The 14,396-nt window shown below is 52.9% G+C and overlaps 1 protein-coding gene across 1 annotated transcript in view; it reads right to left on the bottom strand.

The window, feature by feature from the left end:
* Window positions 1–2,407: 2,407 nt before the first annotated feature.
* The window catches only part of LOC104467730 (probable E3 ubiquitin-protein ligase DTX2), a gene marked incomplete at its 3' end in the record, with an annotated part of 18,819 nt that continues 6,830 nt past the window's right edge, over window positions 2,408–14,396 (bottom strand). Inside the window, exons 3-4 of the mRNA XM_010081611.1 lie at window positions 8,885–8,943; window positions 2,408–2,539 (exon numbers count right to left, since the gene is read on the bottom strand). Coding sequence (XP_010079913.1) covers window positions 2,408–2,539; window positions 8,885–8,943 — 191 coding nt within the window. The remainder of the gene's footprint in view (window positions 2,540–8,884; window positions 8,944–14,396) is intronic.

A 14,396-nucleotide genomic window follows, 5' to 3' on the forward strand; every position in this document is an offset into this window, starting at 1 on the left:
TTGTCTGTGCCAGACACATCACTGCCAGAACAGCAACAACGCTAATGAGTCCTGACTAATTAGCGCCTTTAACATAACACCGCTATTCGCCAAGCTGACTGCAATTATCATAGAATCCCAGAATGGTTTGGGCTAGAAGGGACCTTAAAGCCCATCCAGTGCCACCCCCCTGCCATGGGCAGGGACACCTCCCACTAGCCCAGGTTGCCCAAAGCCTCACCCAGCCTGGCCTTGAACCCCTCCAGGGATGGGGCATCCACAGCTTCCCTGGGCAACCAACTCCACTTGGGCACTGGCCGGTTGCAGTCAGCTCACCGACGGCTGCTCCTGGATGCACAGCTCTCGCCAGAGCTCTCTGCGATGGAAAATCCTGCACCCGGGAGGGGAAAGGGCACCCGATGCAGAAACTCAGGGCACAAAATCTCTACCTGTTGGCAGCTTTGGGGTCTGTAAAGGGAAAAAGAACAGTCTGGCCCAAAGTCAGGCTCAGGACTTTCACTGCAGGACAACGTTCTTAAGCCAGGAGGGGTGTTGTACAAACACAGCTCGTTCTGAGGAGGGACTGAGCACCCTCGTCATCCCAGGAGTCATGCACTGTGCAGGACTGGCACCCCTGCCCCAGCAAAGGGGACCCTGCTTTGAAAGTGAGAGGGGGGATTTTAGCCACCTACAGCAGAGAAAGGCAAAAGTCTCCTCTGGGCCAAATCCTGCCGCACCAGACAGGAGAAGGAGCTGCTTGGTGTCCCTGTCACAGATGCCATCCTGTCCCTCCTTCCTGCTGGTGTCCCCTCTCTGCTCCCTGGGACAGAACTGTCCTGGTTCCAGCAGGTGGCAATGGTGAGCTGGCAGCCAGGCGCTGGCTCTGGTCCCCAAGCCTGGCTCCCTGTCCCCACGCCTGGCTCTCCGTCCCCCAAGCCGGGCTCCAGGCTGGCACCGGGCACAGCACTGGCGCTGCACCAGCTGCCTGGACCCCCGGTGTCCCCATCACCCAGCCCTCGTCCCCAGCTGCAGAGGGCTGGACGGATGCTGTCTGTGCCGGGAATGAAGGGCCAGGAGCCGATGTCACCCTGCTGCCAGCTCCACAGAGCAAGATCCTCATCCAGCCCCTCTGCCACCCACCTCCGCTCGGCTCTTCTCCTTTACCTCCCATTTTCCTTGGCTCCTCCTGTTCTTCGCTGCTTTTTCCACCACCCCCTGCTTCCTCCTCCCCCTCTATCACACATCCTACTCCACATTTGCTCTCTCCCTCCTCACTGTTCGCATCTCCTCCTCCCAGCTCCCTCTATAACACATTTCTGCAAGATACCTCCCCTTCTGCATTTAATTTCTATTTTCTTTCTACCAACCCTCCTGCCTGTTTTGGACGGGTTCGGACCTCCCTTCCCCATCCAGCCTCCTCACTGCACGCACGGATGGAGAGAGGCACCAGCACCACCAAACTCCCCAGACAGCCAGATGCCTTCCCCTTACCCTCCACCTCTTCCCTCTTCCTTAGACCCAAGCATCTCCATGTTGAACACCCCCCACCTCTAGCCACCCCTTCACTTGTCTGAAGGGGAAGCCCCTGAGGTTTGGTGGCGGTTGACCACCCCAGGACACCTCTGCTGGGGTTGGCAAACGACCTCCACAGCTACGCCAGGCTGGATCCTCGCCCACACTGCAGGGTCCCAGGGCTGCTACGCATGGACAGGACCCAGGCTCCAAACTGGGAGCCCCCCGACTCCGCAAGGGCAAAGGGGTGGGATGGCAGTGAGATGGGATGAGGAGAAATGAAGGCGCTGCCCTGGAGGTAGCCCACCTCTGCAGGAGAGCTGGGGGAATCCAGAGAGGGCTCCACTCCCTTCCAGCCCAGACAGAGGCGGAGAGAACAAATCCTCTGCAATTCGACCTCGAAAGCCCTGCATGAGTCAGGGACCTGCTCGTCTGGAAGATCCTTCTCACCCCATGACTCAACCGTGACAAGCATGGCTCACCAGAGCACGTACGGATTCAATGCTCTCCGCAGTGGTCCCTGGGCTCCCAGACTGGTCCCACCAGTGAGACCGAGAAGGTCCTGGTGCGCGGCTGCCCAGGAGGCTGCAGCAGAACCACCGGAGAGGCTGCAGGAGCCTCTGACATGCACAGAGAACAACAGGGTTGCTCCAGCTCCAAGGACTGATGGAAACAAGCAGAGCTGGAGCAGGACAGGGTCTGCTTCATCACCTTATTTTACAGCCTGTCAGGGACTGCGCAGGGCAGAGGAGACGTGTCCTGCTTCTCCCCTGCACGGGACGAACACCATCAGTCAAACCAGAAGAGCCGAAAGGGTGAGGGGAGAGAGACAAGAGGAAAGGAAGGAGGCAGAACAAGTGCAGAGAGATAAAGAGAAGGAGATGGAAGCAAATATCAGAGTTTGAGTAGGAACTACCTTTCTTGGACACTTTCCTCCCCTCCTTAACTGAGCTGTGTTTTTTAGTGGCTTTATGGGTGCTGGCAGCTTGCGGCACACAGGTGAGGTGCACGGGGAGTCCAGCGGCTGACATCAGAATAGCCGTCATGCCTACAGCGGGTACGAGATCAACATGCAGGAAGGAAACAACGGGGAAATACATTCATTAAAACAAACCTTGAACCTTTCAAAGAAAATTAAAAAAAAAAAATCCAAAAACCAAAAAATATAAAATAAACCAAAACCCAAGCCCTTGATTCAGAGGACATCAAACATCCGAGAAGGGCTGGAGTCAGCACAAGAACAGGATCTAGAGGCTTTTAGAGGGAGGGACCCAGGCAGCAACTTAAAGCAGGGAAATATGGGCGTAAGTCTCGCTGGTGTGTGAACAGGAGCTTCCCCTCTGCCTTGGCGTTAGGGCTTCTCAGGCATCGAGTCTGCCGCAGTGCAAAGTCCTCCCGCTCACACAGCCCTGAAGGATGAGGGGCATCACCTGTAACCCCTGAAAGTCCTGCTCAGCTGCTCCCCACGACAGCTCCATCTTTCAAAGGCATCGCACCAAACCCATCCCCAGAGCACAGCTTCACCGCCTCCAAACCCGCAGTGGTGCCGGGCTGACCGCGGGCTGCAGCTGCCCCACTCAAACCCACGGTGGCAGCCCCTTGCTCCCCCCACACCCCAGTTTTTCCTAACACCCCCAGCTGCGACGCAATCCTCCCCCACCCCAGGCAGCTGTACACAAGGGATGCGGTTTGCCCAAGCTAATGACTCATTAAAAAGGAGAGCCCTTCCCTGGAGGTGAAATTGGCACGCGGAGAGCTCCAGGACCGATGGTGCTGATCTAATGTGATGTCTGCTGGAGAAATCCAGGCCAGTTACAAGTCGTAACATTTCGAAGGGAACATATTGCTGTTCAACTTACATTCAAGCAAACACCTGCCTGCGCTTTCCCAAGAAGCGATTCCCACCTGCCACAGCCATTGCCAAAAAATTAAATTAAAAAAACCCTCATGGATGCAGAGAACCTAAAAGCCAGAGTCTCCCCAAAAGTCACCTCTGACAGCAGACTATGCAAACCCACATCCTACCGCTATGGAAATTCTTGCCAGCACTCTGCACAGTGGTTCACAGCCAAGGCTGACATTTCTATGGATTTTCTTTTTTTTCAGGCGTCTATTCAGCTGGGTTGGGAAGGGAAGATAGAAGAGCACATCCGTTCAGGACAAAAACGAGATACCCACACAGCTGAAAATCAAGTGACAGCTGGGGACAGCCCCTGACGTGGCTATGAGCCAGCAGGGCTCTCACCATCGGATCCAGAAATTTCACAATCAAAATAACTTCCTTTAAGTCTCGAACTAAGACCGCAGGACTATTGTGTGCTCTCAAGCCCGGACTAAGCCAGCGGTCCTTCACTGCTCACAAGGAGCCTTAAGGAAGAGCTGAAATGTTCCCGTAACACAAGCTGAACACCCAAGCCCAGCAACAGCACCAAAGCTGCACTGGGCAGGCACGTTCCCCTTTCAGCAGGTTAAAGGACCGTCGGAGGTATTCACAGAATTGCAGAACCAGCTCATGCTGGTTAGAGAGCCTGGAGGAATAATATTTCTGCAAAACAGGGGAGAGGCTGGACCCCCCCATGGCTGGGGGAGATCATCTCCGACAGCCTGGCCCCGCTGAGGCTGCAAAATGCAATTCCCCAGAATTGGTGCAGAAAAGGAAACTAAGTTGTCTCCAAAAAAACTGCTAAGTGATGTGATCGCACTGACTGTGGAGACTGACATTTGAAAAGCAAGTCCAAAGACAAACAGGGATTGTCACCACCCACACACAGCTGGCTGATAGGCAAACGCAAAATTAATGCTTTCTTCTGAAGAGATCAATACCATCCCTCCAACGTTAACATGCAGAGCCCCTTCAAAAAATAAATAAAAAGAACATGACAGAACCAGAGGGATTTCAAACTCTTAATGCTGGAAGACAAAATGTTGCCTTCAAGAATCAGACCAGGTGAAGAGTGCGAGCCACAAGTGCAGCTACCCTCTGACATGGCCCCTCTCATACCTGGAATAACACGTCCCAAACTCCCTGCCAGCATCATGAATCATTGTAAAGGATAGAAACATTTGTTCCAGGAACCTTCGCTCTTTGGTTTTGCGAGCTGCAAATGCATCTACAGCCCGACACAGACATATAGCAACAGGTCCAGGAGAATTACCCCCAACCAAATGTTCTCCCGTGGACAATCTTCAACCAGCCAAGAAAAGGTAATTTTCCACTTTTACCCTCTGCTGCCTTTGGAGAGACACACAATGAACCATCTTCTGCAGATCCCCATCAAGAGAGCATTCAAAAAGGGGCTGTTGTGGTGTCACATCGCTCATCTCCAAACCCAGCAGCAGTGCCTCTTCTAAAGCTCTAATACAAGGCTGGAAATCCCAGCATCTAACAATCCTCCCACAAGAGTGGTGACAAGCGTCCCCAGGAAGGGATCTCCTCTGATCCAAGCCTGACGTGGGCGTGTGTGTTCATACCAAGTGCCAAAACAACACCCAGACACACATCACATCTGCAGATGGATTCGCCAATCCTGACCTGTGGACACAGTAATTTCATAGAATCACAGGACGGTTTGGGTTGGAGGGGACCTTAAAGCCCATCCAGTGCCACCCCCTGCCATGGGCAGGGACACCTCCCACTAGCCCAGGTTGCCCAAAGCCTCACCCAGCCTGGCCTTGAACATTTCAATTCAGAACTCACTGGAGGCATCCGTGGAGTTATGTCAGGAGCACGCTTGGCCTCGGACCTGGATCAATTCTCACCCGAATATGCCAGGGCCAAGCTGCAACAAGACCAGCTTGCCCAGACCAACCGCTTTGGACACCCATGCGCTCCTGCAAGAGTTCCTGCTGCTCACCAGCTACCCCCGGAGCCTGACAAATATTATTTAATCTGTTCACCATTCCCCTTGGCCACTGGGTTCCTTCCCTGTGAGGACAGCAGGAAGGAAGAGACACAAAGCCTGGCGAAGCATCCTTTGGCATCAATCCGACCCTACAAACATGTGCAATAAGCACCCTCAGAGACCTGCCTCTCTTCTCTTGCTCAAACCATCCATTTGGCCAGAAGCACCACGTCACTGACTCCTTGGGGTAAAATTATTTTCACTGGAGCTATGACAACATCCACCAGCTTTTCTCAGCCTGCCATGTAAATAAGGGACTTGCGTAATATCCTGTGCAGAAGCTGAGCATAGGAAAAACACCCTTACATAACGGGATGAGTGTTGAGCACAGGCGGGCTCACACCCCCAGCCTGACGTGTGCCCCGGTCACCGGCTCCGATCTCTGTTCGCACAGACCTCAACGGGTTCACCTTTGGTTCCAGCCCTGGAGTCACACAGGTAGAGGGGCAAGGGCAGAGCTTGCCTTCAAATCCCTTCAAATAACGCGAGATCTCCGAGGGGCAGAGCAGCAGCGCTGATTTGTACGATTATATCCACCAGCAGAAGCGGGATCCAAGCATCCCCAACGCCCCAGCTCCAGGAATCGTGCAGATGAGAAACACTTGGTTTCATTTAACAAAAAGCCCATTTTAGCCTTCATCTTAAAAACAGTGTTAGAAGGGCCTTGCTATGACCACCTAGCCCACCCCCTAGCCCTGAGGCACGCCACAAAACCTGCATCATTTCCCTGAGATGTTAGTCCATTTGATCACACCAACGCAAAAAAAAATTTGCTTGGAATTCTGTTCTGGCATTTCGCCACACTAACCAAATTCTGAGGGGAAAGAGAAAGCTTAAAAGCCAAGTTTCCACGTGCACTTTGAAGTATTAAAATAGCAGAAAGGAATTTTTTGTACAAAACATTATTTTAAAAGTCAGCTTGATGATTTCTGGGATCCCAGCTGATGCTTTGAGAAGATGTGGAGTTGACTGTTACAAATCCCTCATTCCAATCCCCAGCTACTCATCACAAATGAAATCCAGAGCCGCGGGATCCCCCCGTCTCCTGTTTATCCGCCAGAAGCTCCCTCTGCCTCCAAGAGATGCACCTGCAGCGTTTCTCCAGATCCCCCGCAGGATTCAGGGGTTTTATTTCTCCTGCTTCAAACCAGAGCCAAAGCTGCCGAGAGGCGCCTCGGGACGGAGACCAGGGATTGCGAGACTTCTGGAGACACTTCCCAAAATAAAACCTTCTTCAGCTCATATCTGAGGCTGCCCTCACCCCCACGTCACCACGGAGCCCTGGGGTCCTCAGCCTTCTGACGGTGAAGGAAGCGATCACGCAGCGGGGAGCAGAGGAACGTGTCAGGGAATAACACAAATAAGGAGCAACGCAAACACCATCTGCAGGATTTTCAATATCAACAAAATACCACTTCCCAGCAGAGGTCCTAAAAACAGAGAGCAGAGCATGGAGAGGAAGAAGGTGTCCCTAAAGACCCAGCCAATTAACCTCTCCATCAAATTTGGCCTTTTCACCAGAACCCTGCTGCTTGCTTTCTACCAGAACTGCTCCCAGAGATTGACTTTCCTCCCACGTGCTAATTCACTTGTCCAGATCTTTCCTCTGCTGCTGTGTGATTTTAAGGACAGACTCAAATCCTGATTGTTCCCCTCCCTGGCACCTCTGAGGTCTGTCCCATCTGGCAGAAGGCAGCACAGCCCCGACCAAAGCTGTGTCCCACAAAGACCTGGACCCGCAGGAGACGCCGGTCCCGGGGAGCTGCTTCTGCGCTGCCCACACATGCGCTGCCCTGCACTCAGCGTGCCTCTTGCTCCCTGCCTCGTGGAGGGCTTAATATTATTAAAATGAAGAATTATTCCCTCCTTTGAACCCCCAGCCTCCAGCAGCAAAGATACCAATTAAAAACTGAAATATTTTATTAAATGGTGGTGAATGGCTTGACTGAGCTCTCCCGCAGCCTTTTACATCCAAACGTTGCACTACGAGGCACGAACGGACCATGTGTGTTCACTGCTTCCAGCGCTCTCCAGTTCTTTGCTGTATTTACCTTTATGTGATTAATTACACAGCCAGCCCTAACAGCCAGGGGATGAAATTCAGCGCTTTCAGAAGCAAGGGGAGTTCTCCTGCTCAGGTCATCTGCCTAGACAAGGTCTGAGCCTGGCTTTACAACTCTTTTCCATACAGACTGATTAATTAACGGGGAGACAGATGGGCTGCACGCCGTCAGAGGACACTCAGTGTCCGTCTTTATGCAGTGTCCATCCGACTGCAGAGACACCCAAGGCACAGTTTTCATCATGGTCCTAACATGAGCCAACTGGAAGCAACAATCCTGAGGATCATCCAGGCAGGGGAAGGCGTGACACTCGAGAGGGGACTAAGCACCACCACCTCTCCTGGAACAAGGCGGTGACCATTTCCTCTAAGAGTGAGACAATAACTGTCTCTGTGTGCCCAGGAGCAAAGCTCGGTGTCCAAGGAGCTCAGAACCTCAACAAAAAACACATGGACTAGAGCCAGAGGAGGGAAAGGGTTAGTAAATATTTTGCAGTGCCTGAAATAGGTATGGAAAACCCCAGAAAATACCATACAACAGGTCTTTTCCATTCCTCTACCCCTGGGTTACTGTTTTACGATACGATTTCGAGCGCACGGTTGGTGTCAGTACGGAGAAGCCATCTGCCATCTCCCCAGGCACCACCGCAGCAGGGCCCCGCGGTTCGGCGCTGGCTGAGTCAAAACAGAGCCAACGCGCCAATGGTATTTGGCAGGGAAACGCTTCCCCCGAAAGCTGCAAGAGTGAGCTGTTGTTTTCAAGGCAACACCATTTCGTTATTTCACAGGCAAATCTCCTCTGAACAGGAGCATTGAACACCGGCACTTTCATCCCTCCCAGACACGCTCCTCAGGGATATTTCGCATCGTGTTCACAGGTTGGGATGATAACAAGCAAACCTGTATTCTGCTACCGCAGGACACAACCTCTGATTTGACTTCTGTCCACTCCTTTTACCAAGACAAGGCACCACAATCATTTTTTTAAGCTAAAGACCACCTGAGCTTTTGTCGTAAAACCACATTAAAAACCACACTCCATTTCACATCACTCTTCCCCCTTGACTTTAAAAAAAAAAAAAAGTAGCAAGTACTAGCTAGCACTGAGCTCGATCCGTGTGCTCCCCCCTGCTCCTTGCTCATCCACACCCACGGGAAAAGACGAATATCCAACCCCCAAATAAACCCACCCATTCTTAGAGCCTCAGGACCACCACCGATGAGAAAAACAGTCACTAAGGTTTGACCATCCCATTCTCCCCCAAATTTGCCTCCTTTACCTTTCGGAAAAGCCTTTGGGCTTTAAATGCTAAATGCAACATCTCAGACTCTTCCTAAAAACCAACAAAGGAAAACAAGCGCCACCGAAAGGTAAATCGCGTGCTCACGTAACCCGGGAGAGAGCAGTGGAGCAGGGCGGGATCCTTACCTGCCAGCGCCTGGGTCACCTTGCTGGCTTTGGGCATCTTGACTGGCAGGTTTGGGGCGCTGGAGAGAGAAAAGAAAAAGGGACAAGTTCAACAAGCATAGAACAATCCTTAACACAACAGAGACAATCCTCCGGAGTGCCAGGATACACCAACAGGGTGAGCCCCACCCGGGACCCCCACCCAGGACAAACCCAGACAGCTTCTCTCTTCAGAGAGCAAACTAAGGTGGCCAAGTGCCGAAATGCCATCCACTGTCCAGGGAGGGAACCTAATTCTCTCCAGCTGGGATGCAAAAGCTGCCACTGCACCCGAAATAGCATCACAGACAGCGGTCCCTCTCCTCAGCCTTGCTAAAATCTTTATCCACATTTCCATGACAATGACCAGACCTGTGACACATGGCTGTCTTCCACGCTCATGACAGGGACACGTTCCCACCTCCCTCGTCTCCTACCTGCCGCAGTTTGAAATAGGTTCCCACGAACACATGGAGCTCCCTGAAGAAACCCCCGGGCAGGACGCAGGGCTTGGTGCTGTGCTGACAGCCTGGCCAAGTAAGACCAGCTCTTCCAGACCCTTAAAAAGCTCTCCAGACCGCAGCGCTTCTCCTTTCGCCTCTTTCAAAGCCTGTGTTCTCCCCGATTTTGCAATGTCTTCAAATGATGCAACAGACTGTTCTCACTACAGCCCAATTCAAACCCATCCAATACAGAGGAAAACCTCCCCCAATTGCAAAGGGCTTTGAATCGGATGCTGTGACTCCCTTTTAGGACTTTCCTGACTCAGCCTCTTCGTCACAACTTTCTCAGGTATTTCCCTCCCCTTTATCTCTGCTCCTGTGATCCCCTCCAGATGATGGCTCGTAGCACGGCTGCAGACAAGGAGGGTATTCGAGGACCAGACAATAACAAGGAACTCGAGACCTGCTCCCAAAAATCAGGGAGGTAACGGACCGCCCCTCCTTCCTTTCCCCCATCAAGCAGCAGAGAAAAGACAACCCAGTGCCTGGGCACCCCCCTCCCCGGGCTGGGACCCTGCATGTGACCGAAACTGAAGAGCTTGTGCTCCATCGTCACACCACGAAGCACAGCAGCCACTTGGGTTGCTTTCATTTCCCCATGAAAGGCAAAAATACAACAGAAATACAGAAAATAGAAAAAGACAAGATGAACCTTCCACTCTGCCACGAAAGCAGATGGGCAGCGGTGGATCCCAGGGTCGTCACCCCCGAGGCTGAAGAAAGCAAACCCTGGGCTGCTCTGGGAAGGGGATCACGCTTCGGGTAAGGGTAAGAACACTTCAAGGAGACTGGCAGAGACATTCCTCACTCTTCTTTCCTGCATGGCAAGGCTCAAATCCAAGTCACCCAGGAGCCAGAGCTTCTGTGACGTGAGAAGAGCCCTCGAGATGCGCAGAGGGCAATGGATAAGCAATCGATGCATTTTGCAAGCAATTAAGTTTTGGAAGGCGTTGAGTGCGCCACAGATAAATTACTACCCATCAGCCAGGAAACAGTCACCGATCAGCTGCTCTCCTGGGGGAAAGGCAAAGAGTGTCAGCTTTGAGTGCTGGGAGGCTTTACACCAACTGATGCGATGATGGAAGAACCAAATCCTTATTTCACACGGGCTAAAGACGCACACGTTCAGACAGCGGCATCTCAGCTACCAACGTCGTAGGATGGGCTGCCCCAGACGCCGTGCGAGCGTACCAGCAGGGCTGCCACGCACAGTGATTTCTTTGACATCTGCAGAAAGCCCAGACACGAGGCTGATGAAATCAAGGGAAATCCACGGTGCTTTGATATCGCTGCCACCACACTGCCTGGGTAGATCTGCAGCCACAGAGCACGGGAGAAAGAGTTGCCATGCCAAAAAAGGTGTGGAAACCCTCCTCAGAGCCTACATGGGGTCTGAAGAGGGTGGTGTTTTGTGGTTTTTTTTTTGTTTGGTTGGTTGTTTTTTTTTTGCAGAAGGAAGGGCAAGAGGTAAGCAGGAAGGATATTGCTGCTGTGGTATAACACGGGCTGTGCCTCGACGCCAAGAGCAGGCTCACCAGCAGCACCAACAGCCATCCTTAGTCCATCAGCTCAGACTCCAGCTACTCCGTTATTGCCACCCCAGCGCTGGCTTCCTGGGACAGAGCCGGAGCCAGGCTGGGATCAGGTCCTGGAATCTCATCCTGCCGTTCGCTGCAGCTCCTGCTGCTCTGTACACCCAGGTGCAGCAGGAGGCACCAGGTCGAGAAGAAAGGATGCAAAATAAAACATGACCCTCTAAGATTCAACAAGACCCGGGTAAGATTTGCCACCCCGTTAGCAGAGCGTGGCAACCCACTACAGGAGGCAGGCTGATACTTCAGCAAGACAAAACCACTCGCTTCTCCACAATTTCAAGATACCACAACGCTGGTGAGACAGCAAAGCACAAGACTGGGGATGAAGCGTGGCGACCGTGGCTGCTGCCGTTTCAAATGCTGGGTGGCCAGGTTGGAGCTGAACATCACCTAACCCACACGTACACAACATCCCAACGGAGCAGCAGCGGGGAATTCTGGAGCAACTCACCCTCCCCTCCTGGCACAGCCCTTTTTTCCTTCCTCGCTCCCTGCACAGCAGCCAGCAGGTCACATATTCCTGTATCGTGGCGTGTTTGCATCCATCCCTCTGGCCAGCAGCCAGCTCTTCTCCTCCCAGCTCAGGGCTGCATCCAGCCCTGCCTCCCATCACCCCCACGTGCTACCGCAGCACCCAAAGGTCTCCCCCACTTCCCAGGGCTAACCGAGCGTACGATGACACTAACGACCACACAGCAGCTTCTCCCCTACCTTTCTTCTCAAGACGATGCCAAAGCCCAGAGCGAGTCGCTCTGAAGGAGGACCTCTCGGTGCGCTGCAGCCACGTGGGTCGGTGCTTTGGCTCCTGGCACTGAGCAGAGGAGGTTCCCCTGCTCCTGCTCGGGAAGAGCACCCGGCAGCAGAGCCACACCAGCTAACAGAGGGCTGCGGGACAGTCACAATGGGTGCTGCGGAACCAGCGCCGCGCAGAGCCCCTCCTCGCCACCCCAGGAGCTCGTGGCCATGCCTACGGACAAAGCAGCTGAAGGATGTACAGAAGGGGAAGGGTACTGCCCAGGCTCTGCTCCCTCGGTCACACCTCCTGATCCTACCCAGCACGGATTGTTCCCCAGGGGAGATTCAGGGACGCAGCACCAGACCCTGCCTGGGAACACCATGATACCAGAAGCATTCTTCCCCAGTCTCCAAGACCCCTAGTTCCCCACACTTTTAAACAAAACCCCCCACCCCAGCTGCCTGCCTGATTTGCAAGCAGAAGTCAGACAAGCACCCAAAGCCGCTGAAGCTCCAAGGAGCCCCAGGGGGGATTTTCCTGGCTGGGGCACTAATTCCTACATCCCTGAGAAGATCTCTTCCTGCAGCTCTCTGTGCTCACATTACAAGCAGGGTGCTCCTCACCGTGTGTTGGGAGTGGAAGTAGCCAGCACAGGGACCAGGGCAGCTCCTGCCCCGGGGATGGATGCTTTCCCCGCACGGGGTGGGAAGGATCATGCGTGGCTGGGAGCCCAAAGTGCTGATCCCTGTGTCACAGATCCTGTTAACAGATGTACGGACACAACCCTCGCCGTGGAAGATTTCAGTGCCCAGGCTGGAGTCACTCTGTGTTTAATACACCCAAGGAAACCAATGCACCAAGCAGCACAATAACTTGCCTACACGTTATTTAATACATTAGCAGCAGAGCCAAGGATATTAACATCTATTTAAGCCTTGGCACTCCTCTCTGGGTTTTCCAGGGACTTTGACCCTCTTGAGAGCACGGGGAAATTAAACCTGCGTTTTGAAGTGCCTGAGCTCCACCCTCTCTCACCCCCAGCCGCCCTCCAGCCCTGCAGAAAGCAGGAAATCCATTTAACTGCTGCCAACGCCACAAAGCCCCAGCACGCCTGCGCTGCCAACAGCCCATCCTGGGGGTTATTCCTGCCTGCCTGTTAGAAATAACTGTCACAGCCACACAGGGAGTCAGGCAGCTTTCCAGGATGAATTACACCTTTCTCAGCCCTGCAGGAACGATGCTTGCTTCAGTGCTGCCATTTTTAACTGCGTTTCCCAAAGAAACCGGGTGTACACAACTGCGCTGTCTTTCGGTCTCTGCCTAATAGCTTCTGAGCCCTTCTGCCTGTTGCAGCTCAGCTCTGCTGGGTCATCCCTGCCAGCTTTGTGAAGATAAGCAGTTTTGTAAAAGCAAGTAATCCACCAGGGCTGCTTTGGAGCCAAAGGCTGCAGAGTGAACACAACACAACCTTTATTAGACAGCAGAGAATCTACCGTGGCCTGCTGCTTGCTTCCCTTCAGCCTCTGAGCAGGGGCCAGCAGAGGAATTGCACATCACAGCTGAGATGGATGAGCAATGCTGCATGCAGGCAGAAAGCCTTGGCGGGCTAATTAGCACAGGGTAATTAGAGCTTTGTCTTATTGGGTGATGCAGGAGGAGACGGCAGCGACTGCGAGGGAAGGGGACCTCATCACAACGCCAAGCCCAGCCCAGGGGCGAAGATGGGGAACCTAAAGGATAAAATAACCCAAGTATGTCCTGGTCTTAGGAATTAAATGAAACACCTTGTTAGAATTTGCTACTCGCGTTTCCCTTAATTCATAGAAATTAGAGGATTTTCTGCTGGAACACAGGTTTCACGAGCCTGAGACCGTAACCCCAACCAGGAGCAATTACCCAGCGGCATTTCCGACTCAACCCCAGCACAGGGCTGAGAGGGGAAAAAACTATCTTAAGCTGAAAAAGTCCCTTTCACATACTGGAAGACAGAGATTGCCCCCCGTGAGCACTTGTCTGCCTGGCAGGGAGGAAGAACATCCCTGGAAGAATCTCCTTTCTGGACAGCCTCACCCCCCTTCCAGAGCACACAACACCCCCAGACCCCCGTCAGCTCCAGACAGGCTTGTGGGACAACTCCTGAAGTTTGGCTCCTTGTTTTTATCAGCAATTCCCACCCTGAGAGTCACTTTGCAGCTCATACTGAGGCTCTGGGGAAGGACGTGGGCAGGAGACTGCAAAAACCTCGCTCGGGGCTCTGCAGGCAGTACCCAGCTCTGGTTCTCAGCCCTGTTCAAAAGTGTGGATGCAACAGAGAAGTATTGCAGATGCTTAAGATGCCACAAAAAAAAAAAAAAATCACCAGGTGCAAAGAACGCACCAGGAAAAAGACCGTGAGAAAGAAGAACAGGATGTGGGAAGTCATTTCACTCCGACGAACCCCGAAGAGGGAAAGTCCTGATACGACACTAAGGAAAACATCTCAAGATTCACCGTCTTACTTCAAATACAAACGAGATTCAAAACAAACCTCAAACCTGTGCCTCATGTAATTAGCAGAATGTGCTCTCAACACCCTGCTAGATCTCCTGTCTCTGTGTTTACCCGGGGTAGCAGGGCAGGTAAATCAGCCCTGGCAGGTTCCCCTTTGGTTTCTCAGGTGC

Source organism: Pterocles gutturalis, unplaced genomic scaffold, assembly GCF_000699245.1.
Source record: "Pterocles gutturalis isolate BGI_N339 unplaced genomic scaffold, ASM69924v1 scaffold34999, whole genome shotgun sequence".
NCBI lineage: Eukaryota > Metazoa > Chordata > Aves > Pterocliformes > Pteroclidae > Pterocles > Pterocles gutturalis.